Raw genomic sequence first — 24,414 nt, forward strand, 5'->3', positions numbered from 1 at the left:
ACCGCACGCTGGGCTGGGAGCTCCCCGGTCCTGGCTTTGCCACCGCCTGAACTCGGGCATCTCACCCCGCTTCCCCGCCTCCCTCTTTGCCCTTTTCTCAGTTGGTCCAGAGAGGAAAAGTGACCTGTTCAAGGTCATAGATATGGGAAGGCACTCAGGGCCTATCATGCAACGAGGACACGTAGTTACTCAGCTTTGTCTCAGACTCAGTTTCCCTATCTATAAAATGGGGTAGTTAGTTACACCTTTGCCAAGGACTTGTGCACTCCAGGGGACCAAAGTAAGGTAGATTACAGTTTAAAATTTTCTGAGCCCTTGTGTGACAGGTGTCAGGTGGTGCCTGGATTGGGTGAAATGTGTCTCTGTGTAGGCGGTGGGTTAATATGTTCCTTATTCTCGGTTGTGCTACCTGGCCCTGGTCCTGGATATTCACGGAGAGGCGCTGAGGTTTTTACGCCATAGGCCTGTGTCTCACTTATTTGCTACAAACGTATGCTGAGCACCTCCTATGTGCCAGGCACCGTGTTGTTCTGCTTTATATTCCTTCTCAACTCTATTGTTATCCATATTTTTACATATAGGGAAACAGGCTCAGAGAGGGTAGTTTACTGAAAGTCAAACAGAATTTGTGGCAAAACCAGCATTCAGGCACAGTGTTCATTCTCTGGGGGCCAGGCTTTTTCATTAAGCCATTCTGCGGGGCGTGCATTTCAAAACATGGTCTGGGGGTTCCCTAAAGATGTGATTCCTGGTTCCTTTTGGGAAACATTTAAGCATGTTTGGAACAACTTGAGTATGTGACTCTACAATATAATGTACAAAGTTCACATTATATTTCTTTTGGACAGCTCTGGTGTGGACCTATATCTACCTCGCAAGACCCAATCCCCAGGGACTGGCTGTGCCTCCCCCAGGCCAGCCTGGCCAATGCCTCCCTGGTCCCCAGAGAGCACCCCTGGCCACGAAGTGTTTGCACCTACATTGTTGATCATGAGATGCATGATGGTCTTCGGCATGAGGTCCCGTACGGTCTTGTTCACAATGGCCATGTATGAGTCCACCAGGTTCCGGATGGTTTCCACCTGCCGCTCTAGCTGCGGGTCCATGGAGTGCATGAAACTGTCTGAGCCATTCTCCTCAGTCTCGCTGGCCTGCCGTTGAGAAGAGAGGGCATCAGGGTGGCGGGGCCCTCGCAGCCAGGTTCCAGGCACCCCCAGGGTCTCGGCCCCTCCAAGGGTGCCTGGAACACTGCTGTACAGAGAACAAACACCGGCTCTCCCAAACATACTGCGTCTGCACTCTACCCACCCCAGTGCCTCTTAGGATCCCAGACCCTCATTCAGCCTTATCTCGGCTCTCAGTCCAGTGCCTAGAATTTGCCTCAGTTTCCCAGTCCATCAATTAGGAAAGACCTTCCAGGGTCAATTCCTGATGCTAAAGAGCTGGCCAGAACTGCTGCCAGGCTGGAGATACCCGGTAGAGGGCGAGGGAGGGGGGACACTCACTTTCTCCTTGTCCTGGGAGGCCCACACCAAAGCCATAGAGGTCATGACACCGGCATTGGCACCGCCACCACCGCCGCCACCAGCAAGCACAGCCGAAGCAGACACACACACAAAGGAAAAGGCAAGTGAACCCAGGGCACTCAACCCCAACCCTAGGGCAACTGTAGACATCGCCTCGGTGAGAGAGAGGAGGAAAGTGAAGGTAGCCACAAAAAGCCACCGTGATACGAAGGGGATGCAGGAAGTGCCATCTGTGGCAGAGGGTCACGAAAAACTGGCTTTGGAGGACGGGAGGAAGGCTTCACTCTGTAAGGGGAGGATCCATGCTATTTCTGAGCCCCAGAAGTGCTCAGAACTGTGACATGTCATTCCCGAGGATGGTGACTCAGGGCCCCTTTGGGAAGTCACTTGCCCCCGCCACCCCACCACTCACCCCAACACGCTCAGGATACACGCCAGCCCTCAGGAAGGAGGCCTTCCAGCTGTCCACCTCCTCCTGTGTCTCACAGGCCAGCTCCAGCTGCCGATAATCCTTGTAGACATTCCTGCAGGATGGGGCAGGCGGGGAGGGGAGAAGGCTCGAAACCCATTCATGCAGGTGGTTAAGGGCACGCACAGATTGGAGGCATCACGCCTGGGGTCCAGGCCTGGCTTTCTCATTTGCCAGCTGTGTGACCCTGCGCAAGTCCCCTCTCCTTCCAAGCTTCAGTTTCCTCGCCTGGAAGACAGGTTAATAAGATGGCTCCTGCTTCCCTGGGACCTCGTGAGGGCTCAGTGAAATTAGTAGTCAAATGTTCTATTAGAAAGGGACTAAAAAAGGGGGGGGTGAGCCCTCATAAGAGGGGCACCCCTGACCATGCAGTACCCATTGGCTCCCCCTGCCTTCCTGGGGACCTCTCTGACGGAAGCCCAACTGATCCCTCATCTCAAGTAAGGGGAAGCCCACAGGAGTTGGCCCTGGCCTGGGAGGGAGAGGCCTGGTACTGTTACCGACCCGACTGGACACTGAGTATCAAGAAGGGGACCAGGCCTGAAGGGTTCTTCTTTGATCCCCGGGCCTGGCAGAGCAGGTGCTCACCCAGTGACCAACTAAATATTTGTCAAAGGAATGACTTGCCGTGGGGCTCGGGGCAGATCCCTGTCCTTTCTGCTCAGTGAGGGTGGTTGGGGGCTTGAAGTCTGGGGACCCACCTCTGCTCAGTGTTAAAGAGGGCAAAGATGTGCTTGCTTGACATGAACCCTTTCTCCACGTCCCGTAGCTTCAGGTTGTCCACGGAGAGCATGTATTTCTTCTCTTTCTCCTGTGGAGAGAGGTGGGGGTGATGGGCGAGGTCAGCACTGCTCCCTGTTACGCCTCACAACCTAAGAGGGTTTTCCATGTGGTGGGGCAGGGCGGGCTGGGGCTATGGGGCCCCAGAGTGGCCCTGGGCTTCGGGGGGGCACAGCACGGGTGCTGTCTGAAGAAAGCCTGGCCATGGAGCCCAGGGCCTCCCAGGCGCCTGTCGTTCCCAACGGCATTCAAGCCATTTCCACCACCCCTGCATACGTGCCAGAGCCCAAGAGTGCAGGGTGGCGAGACTGAGGGGGGCTCCCAGTCCCACCCCAAGCAAGCCCTGGATACCATCCAGGCCAGCCATCGGCAGGGACTTCACACTCAAGCCTCTCTCGCCCCCGGCCTGGCCAACGAGACCTGCTTTGGCTAAGCTGCTGACTTCATTTCCTGACTGTGGAGACAGTGGGGGGGGGGGGGACCAGCTCCAGCAGCTTCAAAGAGCTGGCTCGGCCCACACCACCCGCCCCCAGCCGTCCGTGTGTTAGCAATCAGGGGCACAGCACAAGCCTGGAGATGGGATGTCTGTGTGTGCAACATGTGTGCAGTTGTGTGCTTGTGCAAACACACGCCCGCCAAAGCATGGACCCTGTGACCCGTGTGTATGTGCACCCGTCTGTCTGTGTTGCCCAGGTGTGTGTGTGTGCATGTGTGCCCGAGGAGATGCCCAGCATGGCCATGGGTCCTTGTGAGCATGTTTGCGTGTCAAGGTGGATGCGTGCCCACTCTCATAGGTGTGCGTGACAACTGTAAACATCTGTGTTTGTATGGAGCGTGCCTGGGGGGGCATGCTGTGGGCACACGTGTTTATACGCAGATGGTTTGTTGCATGCGTCAAACACGTTAAATTTATCTGTAGTTGTCTGGGAGGACAGACATGTCTGTCTCAGACAAGGAATGGGTTCCCCTGCCATTTGCACACCCCCAGTGACAGGGAATTCATTATCATAAGAAGCAATAAGGCCAAACTAGACAGCTCACTCCCTAGAAAGGTTGGCATATATTTTGGTTCACCCTCCCCATCTTTTCTTTGTTCCAGGCCCCCTTTCTTTTACGTGTTGGTCCTGTTTTCTCTTGTCATGCTGTAAACATGTATCTGTGTATCTTGGATGGGCACATGGGAGCCAGGCTTGTGTGCACACTTAGATGGGGCTCTGGGAGGAGAAGGGTTTCCTCTGCTGGTACCCTGTGTGCCCACACCTCAGGACCCGTGCTGTGGTCGGGGGATGCCTGTGTAGATCTCAGGGACTCAAGTCTTGGGCATGAAGCTCATCCAGGATCTCAGGTTGGGCCGGGGAGGGGGGGCGGGGGGTGCTGGGTTGAGGAGGACCCTGCTCCCCAGTCCTGGCGCCATCCTGCCCACCTCCTTCTGCCCCCCACACCCGCCTGGCCCATCCGGCCACATAAAGCCTTCTTTATGCCAGGCGGGTGGCCGGGAGCCCCAGAGGGCGGCTGGGGGAGGAGAGGAGGAAGTTGCACACGTGGCCAGAGAACATCTGGAAGCGTTCGAGGGAGGCCCCGCCACCACCCGCCCTGCGCTCTGGGGTTGGACTCTAGGTAGGAGCGGCCTCCTCCCCCCACCCCTCCCTTCCTGCTGGCCGGCCCCCTCCCCAGGCCCCTCCTTCCAGCCGAAGCTCCCGCTCACCCCTGCCACGTCAAAGGAGGCAGAAGGGGAGTCGGGAGCAGAGAGGGGACCACGGGCTGGCTGGGCTGGGGCTGGGGGCCTTGGATCTCCAGGACATGGGACTGAAGCTCCCACCCGACGGACAGACACTGCTGCCTGGATGCACCAGAGGACACCTCCACTCCGTCTACCCAGTGTTTAGACTATCTGTTCAGGACTCCCAAATTGTACAGTAGTCTGCACATTGGTTAGGCTGGGCTGGGTTAGACCCTCGGCGCCGCCGCTGGAGAGCTGGACCGACCCCCACCCACCATCCCAGAACCGGAACCGGGAGACGGGGCAGGGAGCTGGCGGGTGGGGGGGGGGTGGGGGGTGGGGGGTGCACAGAGTGCTGGGAGGAGGTGCAGGGGGAAGGGGGCACCCTGCTGTGAGACGGGAAGGGGGTGCTGATGGGTGGCGGAGGAAGCCTGAGAAGAAGGGGGGGCACATGAGGATGGGGGATACGGGCAGCTGCCTGTCTGCCCAGAGGGCCGCCCAAGTCCCAAAGACCAGAAGGCTGGTGGCTGGGGAGAGAGGCGGACAGACCATTCTGCAGGCCAGACCACCTCCATGTCCGCAAGCTGGTCTAGTGCAAAAATCCACTCACATCACACACACACACACACACACACACACTCAACAACTCGACACGCACACCCCGACAACTCAGGCATATACATTCCCACACCCAAACTCAAGCCACACACTCATGCCCCCAGCACACTTGCACATCCCAGGGGCACACTCGTGCGCGCACACACACACACCCTCACCAGGGAACACCGGCTTGCTCCTGTCCTTCCATCTTGAGCACATCACACACCCTCCCTTCCACACGGGGCTCAGGCACGCGCAGTCTTCCCCTGACCACACCTAGATGCTTATACCCCAAACACTCCTCCAACAACCCCCACAGCATCCACGAGCCTCACACACCCCACCTCCCCGCCCTCACTGCGCACCCCCGCTGCGCCCCACACACGACCCCACCCCAATGTATACACGAAGCTCAAAAAGACCCCGCCACCCAAGGACGGGGCCCCTCTTGGATACATTCCCGGGCAGCAAAGCCCCCAGCCCCAGGCCACACTGTCCCCTGGCCCAACACATGAGGACCTTGCGACATGAGAGGACCAGGAGTTCTGCGCTCAGCAGTCAGCACCCCCAGCCCACGAGGGGTCTAGGCAACCCGCCTGAGCAACAGAGCAGGAAGCGACCCCCCCCCCCCCACCCACGTCACACCACCTCACACTCCGTCCCTTCCAGGGGCCCCATGCTCAGGGAGAGGCCAGGGTTGGGGTAATGAGGTCCAGATGGCTTGGCGTCCCAGCCAGTGACGACGAAGGAGGGCCCAGCCCAAGACGGGGAAGGGGGGGGGCTTGCCCAGGGCGACTTGGAGGGGGCAGGAATCAGGGAGGGAGCTCAGAGACCGAAATCACAGCCCCCACCCCAGCCCCACTTCCCCACTGAGAGCGCCCTCTCCTCCCAAAGCTTCCTCAGGAAGAAGGTCCCCTCCCCCACTCCGTGGCCAGCTGGAGTTCATTACCACAAGTCCCCCCCACACACACACTCCCCCCCAAGCCCTCCCTATTCTCTCTGGTCACCTCTGGAATCCAGATGTGGAAGCCAAATAGACTCATTCTTAAAGGAGACCTGCAGCGAGGGAGAGAAGTGGCAGGGGTTCTGCGCGCCCCTGTGGGCAGGGAAGGGTTTGGTGTGGAGTCTTTGAGGGGTCCCAGCAGTCCCGGTCCCTCGGCCTGGAGGCACCTGGGGCACCTCCCTTGCGCCGCTGGGGTCTGGGGGACTGGGGTGCTGGGGTTAACAGGGTGTCTGGCAGCTGGATATGTGTGTGTCATAGGCCTGCGGGGCCCCAGGGGAGGCGGCACACCCTGGAGCAGGAAAACAGGAAGGCCACAGGGCTGGCGGGGTCAGGGAGGGGCGCCCAGCACCCCTGCCCACCCTCTCCAGGGCGCTCAGTCCCAGGCCCCCTGCTACTGCCAAGCCACCTTCTCTGTCCAGCCTGGACGGGCTCCCAGGATTGCCTGTGCCTGATCCTTGCCGCCCACTTCTGCCCAAGGGTCTCTGATGGGATTTGAGAAAAGCCCTGTTCGTCGGGTGGCCCGGTCTCCTCCAAGCCTCTGAGCCGGACTCTGGCCCTGGCCGAAGCCCCTGAGGACCAGCGGCCCTTCACTCACCTCATCGTCTTTGTACCAGGACAGGTTCTCGGCGGTCAGCACAAACCAGTACTCCTTGGAGCCGCCCTTCATGATGCCAATGTTATTGATGGTTAGCCAGCCCTTCCGGATGACCTGGAGGGTGAGAGGGCAGGAGGTCAGTGGGCAGAGGCCAGGACTCCCTGTGGACGATGGGATAGGCCAAGAAAGCCACTCCAAATCCCACCCCCTCCTCTAGCTCTAGGAGGCCTGGCTGGGCAGGGAGGGTGTGGGTCAGACCTGCTGTGGTTTGAACCACAAGGGAACAGACTGGAAGACAGAGAAAGGTGGAGGTCAGCTCGGGATAAACAGCCTCTGACAGAGCCATCTGAGGAGGGGACTGGTAGCCTTGGTAGGGGATGAGCTCCCCACCTCTAAAAGTGTGCAAGCAGACTTTAGGGAGCCAACTGGGCAAGACAACACTACTGAATGTCTTTTCAGCTTAAGATTCACCTTATTCTAAGACTTGTTCCTGACCTCAGGGACTGTATACGTGCTGCTGCTATCTCTGCCTAGAAAGCACTTCCCTCCTGTTGGTCTTCCAAATTCCTCTTCACCCTCTGGGTATCAGCTCAGAAGTCCCATTCTCAGGCAGGCCCTCCTTGGCCCCCAGTATGTCTGGACTCCCATTATAGTCTTGTAGTCTTTTATAACTCCCTTAAGTCTTCTTCTATGACAATGGGTGAGATTTCAAAATTGTGCGTGCATGTGTGTGTGTGTGTGTGTGTGTGAGAGAGAGAGAGAGAGAGAGAGAGAGATTGATTATCTGCTGATGTCAGCCGGTCTTGTTAAATTATGAACTCTCTTGCTCACTGGTATATCCCAGCACCTTGCAGTGTGCTTGGCAGATAGTAAGCAATCAATCAATAAATATCTGTGGCATGTGCTATGGTAGTGGGGTTCGAGGGCACTAGAGGCAGGGACAGGAGTGGGGTGGTAGGGAGTGGGAACAGGGTAAAGGGATGAGCATGAATGGAACAGGCCCCTTCCTCCCTGGGGAGCCCAGAGTAACAGGCAAAGATCTGTTTCCACAGCAGGAAGCAGCTGTCCCCAAGACCATCCTGAGCCACCACCAAAGACAGGGCCTGTAGATTCTGCTCCAAGGGCAAGGCCACTGACTAGACCCCCTGAGGTGGATCATAGAGAAAGAGCTCCCTCCCCCAGCCCTGACCTCCCTGGCTCCTCTGAGCATCCGAGAAGAGCTGAGGACGAGGAACCTGGGGCTGGCAGGAATGTCGTCTGCAGTCAGGCCTGCTTCGGAGGCCCTCAAAGCCCCCCTGGAGCCCTCCTTGACCCTCTGGCCTCCCCCAGACCTTGCAGAGAACCCAAGCGACAGTGGATCAGGAGCTGAACAGCTGCCTTTGCCATTCACAGAAACACGACAGCCAGGTGCCCCATGGTCCCTCTCTCATTCTGTCCAGGTCTGGTGAGGATCCCCTCAGTGTCTTGCCACTGTCTTTGAAACTCAGTCCAAATACCATGGCCTGGCACCCCAGGATCTGATCATCAGACTTTGTCAGCTACTCCCTGCTCTGACTTGCAGCCTATGCCCTCCCTTGGCTGCCTCCAGCTCTGTCAAAACCCCTTCTAGAGCCCCAGCACCAGGAACCCCTACCCCTCCAACCCCCACCCTGCCTGGGTCCTGACCACAGACTCAGGTCCCCAGGGGGCAGGGCTGGACTCTGACCCCTTTCCGGGGGCCAGCCCAGTATAGGTACCACCGAGTGTTTGCTGAACTGAATTGCCCACACTCATTAATGCCTTTGTTCTACTGAGCACCTACTATGTGCCAGGCACTGGCCTGTAGGGCGGAGAATTTGCTGACGGACAAGAGAGACCCTGTCCTTCCCCTCATGGGGTTTGAGAAAGACGTATGAAGGCAATAGTCACACAAACACCTAGATTGTTATAAAGAAACTGCGGCCTCTGGAAAATTCCAGACAATGGCTCATGTGGGGGGAGAAGTGGTGTTTTCAACAGAGATCGGAAGGAGAGAATGGGTGAGGAGGGACTTTTCTCTCTCTCTCTCTCTTTTTTTTTTTTTTAAAGATTTTATTTATTTATTTGACAGAGAGAGATCACAAGTAGGCAGGGAGGCAGGCAGAGAGAGAGAGGAGGAAGCAGGCTCCCTGCTGAGCAGAGAGCCCGATGCGGGACTCGATCCCAGGACCCTGAGATCATGACCTGAGCCGAAGGCAGTGGCCCAACCCACTGAGCCACCCAGGCGCCCCGGACTTCTCTCTTGACATTCATTCATCTCTTTACGCAAATCTCCGGTAGAGATGGTTACCTACCATCCATCCATCCATCCATCCAACCATCCATCCAACAGATATCTGCGGAGGACCTACTCAGTGCCCCTGCCAGCCATTTTCACCCACCCAGCCCACACGGTCTACCTCTGCCTGAAGTAGGTGCTAAGCTCATGCGCGCTGATGGGCAGGTTGATGGGACTCTGTGAATGACTGGGCCTCGCCTCTGGACTGCGAGCACATGTGGACACCACGTGCTGATGTGTGCAAGCAGCTCAAGCCAAAGAGTGCCCTTCTGCCCCCTGTGCTCCCCACTACAGATGGGCCCCCTCCTCCCCTTCACTACATAAGCCAAGAGCCCCAGTCCTGGTACTCACCAGAATCTCATCCTGCAAAGAGGTAACCATAGCAACCACGAGAAGCATCGGGAGAGAGGAGAGAGGGTTACTGAGGCAGAGTGGGAGGCTTGTGGCTGGCAGCTGACAGGCTCCCTGGCCCCCATGGGACCCTTCCCCTCAGGGGAGGGGGCTCTCAGAGCTTGGCGTCCATCCGGCACCCTCCATCCCTCCGGCTGGGGCACTGGGGTTCACTCACCTGGTTCCCTGAAGCCTTCTTCTTGTTCATCTGGTTGCTCCTCTGCTGAGCACTGACAGGGAGAGGGGGAAGGGTCTTGGAATTTCTTCTCTCAAGAGGCCTAACCTCAGTGCTACTGCTTAGTGGGCACAGGACCCAGAGGGTTAACCCAGCAGGCCTGGGTCCTACACACACACACACACACACACAGAGGAGGTGTCGCCTTCTCTGCCTAGGGAGCACTCACTTGGCAAAGCCTATGAAGTCCTCATGATTAGTATTCATGTAAGCCAGCTCAATGTCGATGAGAAGCATGACCTTCGAGGATACACATGTCGGCAGGCAAGGGGGAAAAAAAAATGGCAGGGTTTTAAAATGCAAAAAGGGCTGGAAGAAACATACTTATAGCACATATAGAACCCATAATAAATCGACCAAGTCTTCAATAATAGGATCCATAATAAATAAAGAGTTCCTACAAGTCAATAAAGGAAAGAGACATGCTACACGAATCAAATTAGCCAAAGAACACGAATGGGGAATCCATAGAGAAAATGCATATAATATAGAAGGATATGTAAAAAAGGTTCACCCTCATTAATAATGAAATCTAAGTTAAAACAACGAGAGCCTTTTATAACCTATCAAATTAATAATAAATATTGGTAATGACCAGAGTGGCCACGATTGTGGGAAGATGGATTTTCATATACTGTTGGTGGAAGTGCAAATCAGGGCCACCATCTTGGAGGGTTATTGGGCAACATTTAACAATATTAAAATGCACATACTCACTGCTAGATCTGTATAAATAATATGTATTGTGGATATCATAGATAAAATCATCCAAGTGAGCAAAGATCTATGTTCAGTGTGCTGTAGTTTGTAATGGAGAAAAACTGGAAGCAAGCCAATGGCCATCAGAATGTGAAATAAATTATGGCATCCTCTGAACAATAAAGCATTCTACAATATTCAAAAGAAAGAGGACAATTTCTAGGTTCCGGCGCTGGAAGATTCCCTTTGCAAATGAGGAAGAGTGGTGGGATTTGTAACTGAGTTGTGACCAGAGGAACATTCCCGATGCACACCGCCGGGTTTAGACCCAAGCCCCACTGCTCCCCATAATACACCTGTGCTCACTGAGCCTCCAGTTCTGCAGATGAAATGTGTCTGCATCCTAGGAGCGGCGAAATCACGATGAAATGAGGCAGCTCACATGTCTGACATATCATGGGTGCTCAACAGATGTTAGCTACTACAATTATCTTTAGAGAAAAAAGGCAAGACACACAGCAGGACTGCGGTTATTGGAGATTAAGGTGGAAAATGGAATGTGTATATGTCTCGGGAAAAAATGCCGAGGGGCGCCTGGGTGGCTCAGTTGGTTAAGTGGCTGACTTCAGCTCAGGTCACGATCCCAGGGTCCTGGGATGGAGCTCCAGGTCTGGTTCCCCATTGAGTAGGGAGTCTGTTTGTCCCTCTTCCTGTGCCCCTGCCCCTGACTTGTGCTCTTGCTCGCTCTCTCTCTCAAATAAATAAATAAGACCTTTTTTTAAAAGTGGAAAATATATGGCAGGATCTTTTGGGGATTAAAAAAAATTTTTTTTTGACCTTTTTTCAAAAGATCTTATTTATTTAAGAGAGAGAGTGCAAGAGGTGGGGGGAAGGGTAGAGGAACAAGCAGACCCCTCACTGAGCATGGAGTCCAATGTGGGGCTCAATTCCAGGCCCTGAGATCATGATCTGAGCAGAAGGCAGATGCTTAACCGACTGAGTCCCCCAGGCATTCCAAGAAGTAAGATCTTTTTTTTTTTTTTTTAAAGATTTTATTTATTTATTTGACAGAGAGAAATCACAAGTAGACGGAGAGGCAGGCAGAGAGAGAGAGAGGGAAGCAGGCTCCTGCTGAGCAGAGAGCCCGATGTGGGACCCGATCCCAGGACTCTGAGATCATGACCTGAGCCGAAGGCAGCAGCTTAACCCACTGAGCCACCCAGGCACCCCCCAAGAAGTAAGATCTTAAAACAAAATGCTTGGGCCTTGAAGGGAACATGCCAAATTGTTAATAATGGTTATTTTGTGGGAGGAACCGGGGGCAGGGAAGAGAGAATGAAGGAACACTTTACCTGTAATTTAGTTACTTTTATACCGATTGAATATTTTATTATTTATCACTTTTGTAATTGAAGAGATCAATGAGGATTCAAAAACACAACATGGGAACAAAGTTGTGACCGACTGGGGGACAGCACCGTCATGAAGAAGGGGCGTGTTAGTATGGAGGTTAGGAATTGGGAGCCAGGGGTGGGTACAGACAGGATGACAGAGAAACGTACAAGTCAGAGGACTTGTCTATGGGCCTCATATGGGCTATGAGGAGGCAGGCTCATCTGCTCCTCCCAGCTCAGAGGCAGCATTCAGTGACTATGTTTGTGAACGAAGGAATGGATGTCTGATAAATGACTAAATAAAAGTCTATTTGGGCAATGGAATATCATGCAGATAGTCCTTAAAAAGGAAGGAAATTCAGAAGGGGCACCTGCACCTCAATGTTCATAGCAGCAATGTCCACAATAGCTTAACTATGGAAAGAGCCCCGATGTTCATCAACAGACGAATGGATAAAGAAGATGTGGAAGACGAAGACACACACACACACACACACACACAAATATTATGTAGTCGTCAAAAATGAAACCTGGCCACTTGCAACGAGATGGAAGGAACTAGATGTTATTATGCTCAGTGAAATGAGTCAAACCAGAGAAAGACAATTATTAAATGATTTCACTCATGTGTGGAATTTAAGAAACAAAACAGAAGCGCATGGTGGAAGGGAGGGAAAAATAAAAGAAGAAGAAATCAGAGAGGGAGATAAACCATAAGAGACTCTTAATCATAGGAAACAAACTGAGGGTTCCTGGAGGGGAGGGAGGTGTAGAGATGGGGTAACTGGGTGAGGGCCATTAACGAGAGCACGGGATGTAACGAGCCCTGGGTGTTAGATACAACCCATGAATCACTGACGGCTACCTCGGAAACTAATAATACACTATATGTTAATTAATTGAATTTAAATATTTTTTTTTTTTTAAAGAAGGTAACTGTGACACCTGGTCTGATCTAGCTGGACCTTGCGCAAACCACGCTAAGTGAAACAAGCCAGACCCGAAAGGACAATTGCTGTAAGTTTCCACTTACAGCAAAGAGTTGTCAAATTCACGGAAACACGAAGGAGATCAGGTTGCCAGGGGCTGGGGGGAGGCAGGGGCCGGAGAGTCACTGTGTAATGGCACAGAACTTTGTTTGGGGAGGATGAAAAGGTTCTGGAGACGGGGGTGATGGTCACACAACAGGTGGATGTGCTTCACGCCACTGAACCCACACTGAAAAGTGGTGAAAATGGCAAATTTTATGTTATATATATTTGACCACAATAAAAAAGTTAGAGAAGCAGAGAGTATGAGGTAAGAACGTGTAAAGGAGACTGAGAGAGAAGAGGCAAATAGAAAGGAGGAGGAGGAGGGCTGGGGGCTCGGGTGGGGGTGGGCAGCAGAGTGCCGAGGGCTCACCTGCTCCTTGGTGCGACCCTCACGCTCCCGAATGTGGGTGGTCACGATGCGCTCCATCTCCTCCCGCAGCCGGGGATACTGCTGCAGCTGGGGAGGGGTGGGAGAGGAGAGAGCCACGTACACAGGGGGGCACCGGCGGGGGGCACCCCCACCCCACCAGAATCCAGGGATCCAGGGGCATGGGGTGGCAGGACACACAGAAGGCCTGAGATGAGGGGAAGAGAGGCCTGGGGTCCCAGGAAGCTGAAGGCACCAAGCCATGGCCACCCTTTCCCTCAAGTGTGGGTTCCAAACAGCAATTCAGGGGTCTTTGGGGTTCCAGGCCCTCTTCACTGGCCTACTTGGGCACTTTCGGGGGGAGGGCAGTTCCCATGGGCAGAAATGCCATGGGGCCCAGCCTTCTCCGCCATGTTGGTGGCAGCCATCTTGGAAACAGACTATAGGATGGAGGCTTCTGTGGGGGGCCCGTTTGCTCCCAAAGCTTTCGTTGACCCCCAGAGCTAACCCTTGTCCTCCCAAAGGCTTGGAGGGACAGTCAGGAGGGGAATCAGGCAGAGAACAGCCTCGAGATTCCTGTCCAGGAAGAATCTGGGGAGGGCAGGGCCCGAGGTGCCAGCTGGCCTCCTGAGTCAGGCTGGGGACAGGCAATAGCCCTTGTCAGGGCTGAGGGAGGGGTGGGGGGAGACCAGCAGGCACATACAGGACATGCAGGAGCCAAAGGTAAGGCATGCGAGGGCATGGGGTGGGGGTGGGGCATGCGGAATCGGGTCCCAGCAGCATGAGCAGTACCCCGCGGGGGCCTAGCTGGACCCCGGGCCCTCTTGGTAGAATCCACCCGGTTTTGCCTCCCTTTGCATGCCCCGGCCTGGCACCGTCATCCCTGGCGGCATCTGCCCAGCCAACTTATCTCTACCCCAGTCCTTTGGGGTAGTAGCTCACCAGTACCGATTTCCCTCCAGTTTTTATCAACTGAAGCAGAGGAAGGGGAAGTTCCTCGAAACCCTCCTCTCTCTTCCTATGAACTCTACCCTCATCTCAGCCGGACTCCAGACAAAGCCCACATTGCTTCATTCTTCTACAAGACTGTTGGATGCCACCTCCTCCAGGAAGCCCGCCCTGACCACCCCTAAGAGCTGGGTTAGGGGCCTCTCTGTGGCTCCCTTCCCCACAACTCGATTGCCATTGCCCTGGGGCAGGGGCAGGCCAGGCACACAGCCACGGCTCAGAGACGGCAGGTTGAAGGAATGAGAGAATGAATGAAGAATGGATGTCTTTGCCCTCCTTGCCAGGGTGAGTAGACACCAGCCCCTCCGGCTCATGAAACCGGCTCTTCCTTGGGGAGGGGGCCTCGCTGAGCTGAATGATGGGGAGACCACCCACAGGAACATCAAGTCCTGCTGGCCTGCCCTCCCCACGTGGTGGTCACGTGGGACCCGGGTCCGGCAAATCTTGAACCAGTCCTATCCCTCTTCCCATGAGTGGGTCATGCCCCTCAGGTGAACCCCTCTATGTGGGAAGGGACCTGGAGGTTAGTGTGCCCGGGTTACAGGTCGTGATCCTGAGGGCAAGATGGCGGCCAAGGAGATGGGGTGAGGGGCACGGGAAAGGCAGAAGGATGGGGAAGAAAGTGGCACCCTGGATGCCGAGGAGAGGCAGACGTGAGAGATGGTTCATCCTCCCCCTTCACCCCCGACCATCCCATGGCTATGCCAAGGTGTGGCTGATGTGGCCAAATACAAGGGACCTGGGGGGAGATGTAGTGCGAGACCGGGGGCTTCCAAACAAACACTGGCTGGACGGGTCCACCATGAGGCCCAAGGAGGGGCTGTAGTCCTTGAAGTCTCCAACTTGGGGTAGACATTCAGGACTGAGTCACCTCCTCTGAGGTGGTCCCATGTGCTTCCTCCCAGGGCAGGGCTATGGTGGGGCGGGGGGGTGTGTTGGAGTGGGGGGGTGGGCAAGGAGGGAAGGGAGCAGTTTGGTAAAGAACATGACCAATTCTCCCACTGGTTCTGGATGTTACATTTGTCAAATTTTCCATGTGTCACACACGACAGGGCAGCCTCAGCCTCTTTGAGAAGTTCTGTTCCCTTTGAGCATCTTTTTCCATTCTGGTGGTCTCTGAGCCTTTCCAGGACTTTTAGCCAGTTTTTAAAATGGAACATTTCTCTCCCAGTCCTTGGCGGAGTGGGGCGGTCAGCTTGGAGCCCATGAGTGAGTGTCCAAGGACGCAGGCCCAGGAGCCACATGACTCTTGTTTCAAAGCCAGCCCCTGTTCTGCCAAGTCTCCTTGAGAAAGTGACTGCAACCTCCCTGAGCCTCAGTTTCTCCGTGTGGAAATTGGGGCCGTAACAGCGCCTTCCCTCTTGGCGTCCTTGGGAGGATTAAGCAGCACACCCCACGGGTGACATTAAGCCCCAGATTTCATCCAGAGGAAAGCTGTCATCCCAGCAGGCCTGGGGAGAGTTAGAATGGACTATTTAGAAGCCTCTGGGAGGTGCCTGGGTAAACTTAAAAAGACTTGGGGAAGAAAAAAATAAAGAAGATGGGTGAAGTTTTGCCATGTAAAGGAAAAAAAAAATCATTACTACTCATTAAATACATCAAAAGGCAACATTATTTTTTAGAAATAATTTCTAAGCTTTCTTTTTTAAAGTTTTGGTTATCAGTATTCCTGCTGACAAAAATCTAGACTCACTGCAAGACTGAAATTTGCAAAGTAGAAGCAGAAAAGTTCCTATTCTCCTTGCCCTCCCTTAACATAATGGTTAGCAATGTGATGACTATGCCTTTGGGATTTTATTATTCACACATACCATTTCCTCCCCCAAATACTATATTGTCTTTTGAAACCTGCTCTTTTCCCACAGTACACTGAGGAGGGACATGTGAATGGAAGTAAATATGCCTTGCCCTTCTAATAGCTATAGTCTGCCACTGACTGCATGATACGTTACATAATCGATCCCCTCTTGATGGATATCTGGGTTGTTTCCAAAATGTTACCATTTACGATAATTATTGCTTTCCTTTGGAATGCAATTTGGCAGATTGTTTCATAGTTTTTAAATGTTTGATTCTAGTAATCAGTTTTCTAAGAATCTATCCTAAGGAAAAAATCCTAGAGAAAGAGGATTTTTGTATAGGCAAAGATGTTCAGGGGGGCCTGGCTGGCTCAGTGGGTAGAATGTGTGACTCTTGATCTCGGGGTGATGAGTTCAAGCCCCATGTTGGGTGTAGAGATTACTAAGGATATTCATTGCCAGATTATTTGTAATATTGAAAAACCAGACACAATTTAAATGGCCTGGGTGGTGGAGTGGGTTAAGCGTTTGACTCTTGGTTTTGGCTCAGGTCCTGATCTCAGAGTTGTGAGATCGAACCCTACATCGGACTCCATGCCGAGCGTGGAGTCTGCTCGAGATTCTTTCTCTCCTTCTGCCCCTCCTGCTTGTGGTGTCTCTCTCTCTAAAATAAATAAATCTTAAAAAAAAAATAAATGTTCACCAATAGAAAAACATGTACTACATGTTACATAAATCATGACAAATCTGTTCAGTAGAATATCACGCAACCACTAAAAAAGGTTTATGTAGACTATGTAACATACCCCCCCAATGTGTGTTACTAAAAGAAAAAGCAGGATGCTAATATATTCACAGTGGGGCTACCTACAGGGAAAATAAACCTATGTATAGATAAAAGATTTTGGGGGGTGGTGCCTGGGTGGCTCAGTGGGTTAAGCCTCTGCCTTCGGCTCAGGTCATGAGATCTCAGGGTCCTGGAATCGAGCCCTGAATCGGGCTTTCTGCTCAGCGGGGAGCCTGCTTCCCCCTCTCTCTCTCTGCCTGCCTCTCTGCCTACTTGTGATCTGTCTGCGAAATAAATAAATAAAATCTTAAAAAAAAAAAAAAGAAACAGCAGGATACGTACTATAATTACATTTGTAAGGTTGGTCACTGAAGCACTGTTTATAAAAGAAAAAAAAGTTTGAAACAATGGCAGTGTCAGTAGGATATTGGATATATAGATCAAGGCATATTTCTACAGTGGACCGTGATTTAGCAGCTCAAGGGTAGATCTTGCAGTTACATAAAGGATTCCATTACATATTGCTCAGTAAAAGAGTTCTGAAATCAGTGTGTATAGTGTGATTCCATTTAGGTTAAAACTGGCATATATTTGGGGGCGCCTGGGTGGCTCAGTGGATTAAGCCGCTGCCTTCGGCTCAGGTCATGATCTCAGTGTCCTGGGATCGAGCCCCACATCGGGCTCTTTGCTCAGCGGGGAGCCTGCTTCTCTCTCTCTCTCTCTCTGCCTGCCTCTCTGCCTACTTGTGATCTCTCTCTGTCAAATAAATAAATAAAATCTTAAAAAAAAAACTGGCATGTATTTGTAATTAGTTAGGAAGCTAATAATCTTTATCTTTAGGGTTGTACGATTATAGGGACTTTGCTTTCTCTGTACTGTTCAAGTATTTTTGTAGCAATTGTGTACGATCATAACAAAATTAATACTGATCATTTCAAATTTTTTTAAAAGACGTATACTTGCAAGAAACATACAAAAATCTCAGTAGTAGCTTTCCGGGAAGGGAGGGTTGCTGCCTTTTTAAGCTTTGTCATTTCCCCAGTGTTTAGGATTGAGAAGGTGTTAGTTTTAATAATGAAAAGCAAAAGTTAAAAAAAAATGTAGTTATATCTCGTCTTCGTTTGTAAAGAGATTTAAGGCAGTTTAAGATAAACTCGGTGTTTTTAAAAGTGTAACAAAAGTAAGATTGTGTTGCCGAGAACTCAGGGGGCAGTGGGACGGTGACCCAGATGCCTCGGTCAGTACTAACCCAGTGGGGAGGCTGGCCTGGGTTTTATTACACCTGGAAAAGGCACAGCGTGGATGCTAATTTGCTTTCTGTCCACATAAGTGGGCAAAGTGAGACAGGATAAGGGAAGGTGTGCATGTGACTGATTACGCACAAGCCACGAAACCTGTGAAACTTACTTGCAACATAAAGTTAAGGCAGAAGTGCTCCCACCGTCCAGCATAGAGGGCTTTTTCAAATGTAGGAGAGGCTGGGCTCTCCTGGAGATTCTGAATCAGCTTTGCTGGGCAGGGGCGTGTGAACCCTGGAAAGTCTCCCCCAGGCACCTGATTCTCATGCACTCCCCAAGGAAAAACTGCCTTCGGATGATCTGGCTAAAATTCCTCAGAATGACCAAAAGTAGACAAATAAAAAGAAGGCCTTTAAAAAGGTCACAGACCCAAAAGAGGCTGGCCCTGTCGAATGCATATGGATTACCATAAAGTGAGTAATCCAAGATGCTTTAAGGCAATTGGTTTTGAGGAACTGGGCTGGCTTCCCCCACCCCAGCCCACCTAGATCCCAGATCTATCTGCCCCCGCCCCCTCCGCCCCACCGCTTCCCTAACTCTGAATGCCACTCTGCTCTTCTTTTCTGAGACTCGGTTGATTCATCTGTAAAGTGGGGATAACATTACCCACTTCTCAGGGTTGTTGGGAGGCTTAAATCAGTTAACAAAGATGAGCACTTAGCTCAGTGCTTGGCCCATAATAGCTGCTTAACAAATATCAACCATCCCCTTCTCATGGTTGTCACCACTGTCATTCTTAGTGAAAAGGGACCGCTGAGGATGCTTGGGTTGGAGCAAAGTCTTCTAGCAGAGATGGGGGCCCTAAAAGGATCGTAAGCGTAAGCAGACCCAGGGTTATGGCTGGCACGAAACCTAAGGACCCAGAGTCACCTGGCCAGCACAGGCGTCTGGGTCCATGTGGGTAGCTGAGAGGCTGTCAGGCCTGCTCAGCAGATGGTTCTGCCCACGGGAGGCCATGGCCATAAGGAAGGGACAGCCAGGCCCAGCCCCGCCCTGGCGGCCATCATACCTTTTCGCTACACTTTCTGATGGTGGCCGTGAGCTCACTGACTACCATATCCACACACTTGATACTGGGCTCTTTGAGCTTCTGCACCTGCTTTTTCACTGTGGCTTCAAAAGCGAGGTCAGGTGTGAAGAGGCCCGTCCTGCACCCGGGAGGAGGGGACGGGACAGGAGGTGCAGCCGTGGGCAGGTGGGGAGAAGGAAGGGAGTGAAAGCCAAGCAGAGCCAGGATTCGGGAGTGGAGGATGGCACGGGCATGAGGGAAGAGAGAGAGAGACACCGACACAGAGAAAGAGAGAGAGAACAGAAGACAATGTGAGCGTGGGACCGGCCCTCCTTACCGCCACCCGGGGTTGGCACCTCCCAGGTGCTGCCAAGTATCCCCCAAGACTCTGTGGGTATGGGGTGGGGGGCTTCTGAGGGACCAACCCCCACTCCAGACAGGCCCCTTACTGAGTTTGGATCCTCTCCCCAGGGCTTGGGGCTCCCCCCAACCCCTTCTCCTCAGCTACACTGAGCCGGCCCTTTCTGTCTTTTCCAATGCTATCTTTGTCACAGCCTTTGGGTCCTCCTAAGGGTCCCAGGCCAGGACCCCACCCACCCATTCTGTTCAATTCAAGGTTTGCCAGCACCTCCTGCATTCACTTCATCCTGGCTCCAAAGCCTAGCATGATTCCCTACCTCCACCAGGATCGCTGCATCCAGCTGCCCAGGCTGTGCACTGCATAACTCCAGGGGGCTCCATTTGCATAGACCATGGTGCAGATGATGCCTCCTGGAGTTGCAGCATAGCTGCCTGACCTCCACTCTCCAGCTCTCTGTTCTACTCCTGCCCTTCCCTTTCTCCACAAGGGGCATCCTTTGCCTCTCCTCCAAAAGGGTCTGGAGGAACTCAGCTGGGAAAGACAGAAAGAGAGAAGAGGAAAGACAGAAAGAGTGGAAGTGGTGGTAGAGAGGGGCCAGGGCAGCAGTGGGGAGAGGGAAGGAAGGGAGGCTGAGCGTGGAATCAAATAAGTACTGGATTTGGGAGTCTAAAGCCTTGGCTTTGAGTAATAGCTCTGCCACCTCCTAACTTATATGACCTTGGACAAGTCACTATATCTCCTAAGCCTCAGTTTTCCTGCTGTGACATGGGTGCCATCCTCCCTGCCCTGTCGTCCTTGGGAGGTTCTGTGAAGCTCAGATAACATAACAGGTGGAAGAGGGCTCTGTGCCTGGAAGGTTAGATGTGGATGGAAGGGAAGGGGAAGGTCCTGAGTGAGAGTTCTGAGTGAGGCAGGGGTGAGAATGGGGAGGATGAAAGACCGTGGGGAGTCAGGGTACCTGCTAGACCCGGGTCCTCCGCACCCCTCTAGCCATCCAGACCCCCAGAGCAGCACCCAAGAAGGCCCTGTATCTCACCTGCCTGTGGGGTCCCTGGAGCCCCCAAAGGGGACCCCCAAAGCTGGAAGAGGGCTCAGGGTCCCTCCAGGCCTATTCTCCTTGAGCTGGGGGAGCTCTTGGTGGGCTCGGAGGATGAACAGTCGCCATCACACCTGTCTTATCAATGTCTAATCCCTGCGTCTGGGGGCCAGGGGGTGGGTAAGGCCCCCTCAGAGAGGCCCCCTGTCTTGGTCCTTGGTGGCCTGCCTCCCCCACCCCGTCGAGGTCTGTACATGCTACCGAGGAGGTGGTGGGGGATGTGGGGGAAGGAGCGCCTGGCAGCGGTGCAGGAGGGGGGCAGAGGTGGGGGGGGCTGGCCCGGGCCACCGAGTTACCTTCTTGGTGCACTGTCTAACCGTGCTGATTAGCTCCGAGATAACCATGTCCACACACTTGAGACACGGTTCTCGGATCTTCTTCACCTGCTTTTTCACAATGGTCTCAAAGGCCATGTCTGGGGTAAAGAGCCCCGTTCTGAACGCCCGGAGCGGGAGAAGGGCACAGTGTCACAGGCCAGCTCCTGCCCGGAGTGCCAGGCCAGGGCCCCGCCCGACCCCCTGAACTCTGCCCTTGGGGTCCTCCCACTCCCCCTCTCTGGGCGTCAGTGTTCTCATCTGTAAAACGGGTGGGAGGGTTTCTAATGAAGGGCTTTCCACTGACGCTCTTTGGGGCAAGACACGGTCTGCTTATAGTCTTGTATGTCCTGCTTCCTCTGAAAATTCTGTTCGTACAAAAGGTGCTATGGCCAGAAATGGTATGAAAACTGCCAAACTGGGTTCTCTTTAAGAGCCTTTCTGGGGATAAAACATTTTATTTTAAGATCAGGAGAGAGATTTTTTTTTCTTTCTGTGTCACGGCCAATGCAGTTATCAGTCTGTAATTTCCATGCCAAACCTTGGAATTGAACCTGCTTAAACACAGGGATATTTTGATCTCGTTCACTGCCTCGCACATAGCAGGTGCTTTAAATTTTCTTGTTGAATGAACAGTGTGGGTCTGGGTCCTTGAAGGGGGTTAAGCTTTTAAGGAAGAGTCCTTTTTCTAGTCCCCTTTCCTGTTCCAAAGGCCATGGGGCTGGCTAGAAGGAGGGAATGATGTGGAATGGGACCCACTTGGGGCTAATGAGACTACGGGAGGGTCTGGAGGGTTGAGAGGCCCTGTCCCATCCTAAAAGGACACAGACCTATACTAGTGGCTCCATCCCAGGCCCTCCCCAGTGGTTTGGCACCTCCTGGAGAGGACTGGGGGAGGCTGTCTCATCCTGAGATGGGCAGGGGGTCCAAGCCTGGAGGATGCTTCCCCAGCCACCTATGTCCTGGCCTCTGCCCAGCTGGTCCAGCCTGCGGGCCCTGGTTCCAGGGACAGCAAAGGTGGACAGCAAGTTGCAGAGAGAAGGTGGCGCATGCCTCCAGTCCACCTCCCCTAGCCCGAGCCTATTTGAGCTGGGAGCCAGGAAGGGTGGAGGGGGTTGGGGACCAGGGCTCTCGGTCCTTCCTGAGGGCAGCTCACTTCTCTCCCTGTGCCTTGGCACCAGACACCCTGCCTTCCAGGGCTCAGCCCCCTTCCCCGGTCCCAATACGTGCCTAATGCCATGGATATTCTTGATGGCGTAGCTGATCTCCCTTCGGAGCTCCTTCTCATCAAATTCCATCTGTGTAGGAGAGGAGGCGATAGCTGGTCAGGGGCCTTCCGGGCCAAGACCCATGCCCCCCTCCCAGGGTTGGGCGCCAGGTCAGCAAATGTATTCGTGAAAGTCCTGGGGAGGGGTAGGGTGGGTGGTCCTAAGCAAAAGCGCCCCCCCCTTCCTCCCGGGTCCCCCCCCCCCGCCCCCCAGGCCCTGGGGAGACTGTCCTACCTTGACTAGCTCAAAGGGGAAGCGCTCATGGAAGATCCGGTTGATGCGGGCTCCTCCTGACAATTCATAGGTGTCGATCTGGTCCCCTGAGCCCTCAATGCGCTTCTCAAAGTCCACGGCAAACTGCTGGACCATCCTGGGGGTGGAGAGAGTGGGATGGTGTGAGGGGGCTGCAGCCGCCTTGTGGAGGGAGCCCTGGGGGAGCCCTGCGCTGATGGGCGGCTCGGTGCTGGGGAGTCAGAAGCCGGGGCGGGCCTCACTGCAGCAGGGCTTTGGTCTTGCGCGATGGGTCATCAGGCCGGAAGTTCTTGTATTCCTCCACCTCCTTCTCTATGGACAGGAGCTGGCTCTGCAGCTTGTTCCGAAGCCCCGGCAGTGTGTCCCGGATGTGATTGGTCAGTTGCTGGGGGCGGGAGGGGGAGGGCAGAATGAGACAGGGGTTACGGCCATGGTCACAAACGCAGATACCCGGAGTGTCAAGCAGGGGCCAAGATGCCAGGGCCTGTGGATGTGGTGAGGTTGGAAGCTGTAGAAGGCAGCCATGACCTTGCCCATCACTGTCCTGCCCACGAGAAGCAAAGCCGCTGGGGCCTGGGCCGGGCCTACAGTGGGTGTATGAACTGAATTCATGAGTGAACAACGCAATATTCTTTTCTTTCTTTCTCTTTCTTTCTTTCTTTCTTTCTTTCTTTCCTTACTCCCTCTTTCTTTTGAAGATTTTATTTTATTTTAAAGATTTTATTTATTTGAAAGAGAGAGAATGAGAGAGAGCACAAGAGGGGGGAGGGTCAGAGGGAGAAGCGGACTCCCCACAGAGCAGGTTGCCGGACACGGGACTCGATCCTGCGACTCCAGGATCATGACCGGAGCTGAGGGCAGTTGCTTAACCAACTGAGCCACCCAGGCGCCCCTCAAGATCTTATTTTTACATAATCTCTATGCCCACTGTGAGGCTCAAACTTACAACCCTGAGATGGAGAAGTACAGGCTCTACCAACTGAGCCAGCCACCCGCCCCATGCAATTTTCAATAGAAACCGGGAGTCTAGATTTTTATTTGAAATTACCTGATTTCTAGACACCATGAGGGCCAAATAAAATGTCTCTGGGCAGGGATGGCTGGAGGGCTGCCCCCTTTTCCCCTCTGAGTTTAGGCCTCCCGCAGGGTAATTCTCAAGTTCAGAGAGCTGGAGTGTCAGGTCTGTGGGGCCCCCAGTCCCCAGTTCCGCCCCCGCGCCACATGCCCTTCCCCGCTCCCTCCCATCCCCATCACACCCACGAGGAGGACTCCTCTGTGGGTCACCCTCACATTTGACTGGTTCTGTCCTCATGCTGCTTTCCCCAGGCCTGAGCTCCCACCTGGTTGAGGACCTTCTGCAGGTAGGGTGTGCCCATGCGGTCCGCCAAGTGGCGGTAGGAAGGGTGGGAGAGGAAGAACTTGCGCTCAGCGGCCAAAGCCGCCGTGATGTCCTTCTTGCCATCAATGTCCTTCTGGCTTCGGTTCACCACCCCGATGTAGCCTGTGGAAGGCCGTAGAGGTCAGGGGTGAGCAGCCTTGCGCAGCGTGGGGTGAAGGAGAGGGGCAGAGCAGCAGGTTAGGGGAGGGGCCTGCCTACCTCTGCGCAGGGGAAGAAGCTTGTTCTCCAGCACATCACGGGCGTCGGTGCCCTCATCCATCAGATCCAGCTTGGTGATGACCCCGATGGTGCGCTGGCCTGGGGGGCCGCAGGAGAGGCTCATCTGCATCTGCACTCGCCCTTCCCACCTGAGACCCCCTGCCCGAGCACCCGCTCGGCCCATCTCCCTACCCATACCTTCCCTCACCCACCGCCTGCCTCCTTTACTCTTCAGAGTGGCTCCTCCTGGCCCTGAAAGTAGAGCCCCAGGGCCTTGCACTTCTGCTGCCCTCAGGAACCTACCCTGGGGGTCCACCTCCTTGGCAACCTTGAGAGCATCAGAGTTGGCCAGGTCGGAGTTGGCCGGGGACACAGCCAGGATGAGGCAGTTCTCCTTGGTGACAAACTGCATGAGCATGTCCCGGATCTGGAACTCGATGTCAGGAGGTTGGTCCCCCACCGGGACCTTGGTCATTCCGGGCAGGTCCACCAGTGTCAGGTTCAGCACTGGACAAGG

General features: G+C 53.8%; 1 protein-coding gene across 8 annotated transcripts in view; it reads right to left on the bottom strand.

Annotated features, from left to right (window-relative positions):
- DNM1 (dynamin 1) overlaps positions 1 to 24,414 on the bottom strand; it is a 44,031-nt gene that overhangs the window by 5,175 nt on the left and 14,442 nt on the right. For 5 of the 8 annotated variants that reach the window (XR_009406235.1, XM_059410682.1, XM_059410684.1 and 2 more), the window contains exons 4-19: positions 24,201 to 24,404; positions 23,898 to 23,996; positions 23,641 to 23,801; positions 22,543 to 22,685; positions 22,283 to 22,418; positions 22,011 to 22,078; positions 19,010 to 19,148; positions 13,112 to 13,198; positions 9,784 to 9,854; positions 9,558 to 9,609; positions 9,341 to 9,352; positions 6,694 to 6,807; positions 2,697 to 2,806; positions 1,939 to 2,050; positions 1,506 to 1,517; positions 981 to 1,151 (exon numbers count right to left, since the gene is read on the bottom strand). Coding sequence is in view for 7 of the 8 variants with exons in the window: in XM_059410682.1 (XP_059266665.1) it covers positions 981 to 1,151; positions 1,506 to 1,517; positions 1,939 to 2,050; positions 2,697 to 2,806; positions 6,694 to 6,807; positions 9,341 to 9,352; positions 9,558 to 9,609; positions 9,784 to 9,854; positions 13,112 to 13,198; positions 19,010 to 19,148; positions 22,011 to 22,078; positions 22,283 to 22,418; positions 22,543 to 22,685; positions 23,641 to 23,801; positions 23,898 to 23,996; positions 24,201 to 24,404 (1,691 nt within the window). In the remaining variant the exon portion in view is untranslated. Of the gene's footprint in view, positions 1 to 980; positions 1,152 to 1,505; positions 1,518 to 1,938; positions 2,051 to 2,696; positions 2,807 to 6,693; positions 6,808 to 9,340; positions 9,353 to 9,557; positions 9,610 to 9,783; positions 9,855 to 13,111; positions 13,199 to 19,009; positions 19,149 to 20,762; positions 20,902 to 22,010; positions 22,079 to 22,282; positions 22,419 to 22,542; positions 22,686 to 23,640; positions 23,802 to 23,897; positions 23,997 to 24,200; positions 24,405 to 24,414 lie in introns of all 8 variants that reach the window. The other 3 variants (XM_059410683.1, XM_059410686.1, XM_059410689.1) reach the window with 1 other exon arrangement.

The sequence above is a fragment of the Mustela nigripes genome, chromosome 9 (genome assembly GCF_022355385.1).
Source record: "Mustela nigripes isolate SB6536 chromosome 9, MUSNIG.SB6536, whole genome shotgun sequence".
Classification (NCBI taxonomy): Eukaryota; Metazoa; Chordata; class Mammalia; order Carnivora; family Mustelidae; genus Mustela; species Mustela nigripes.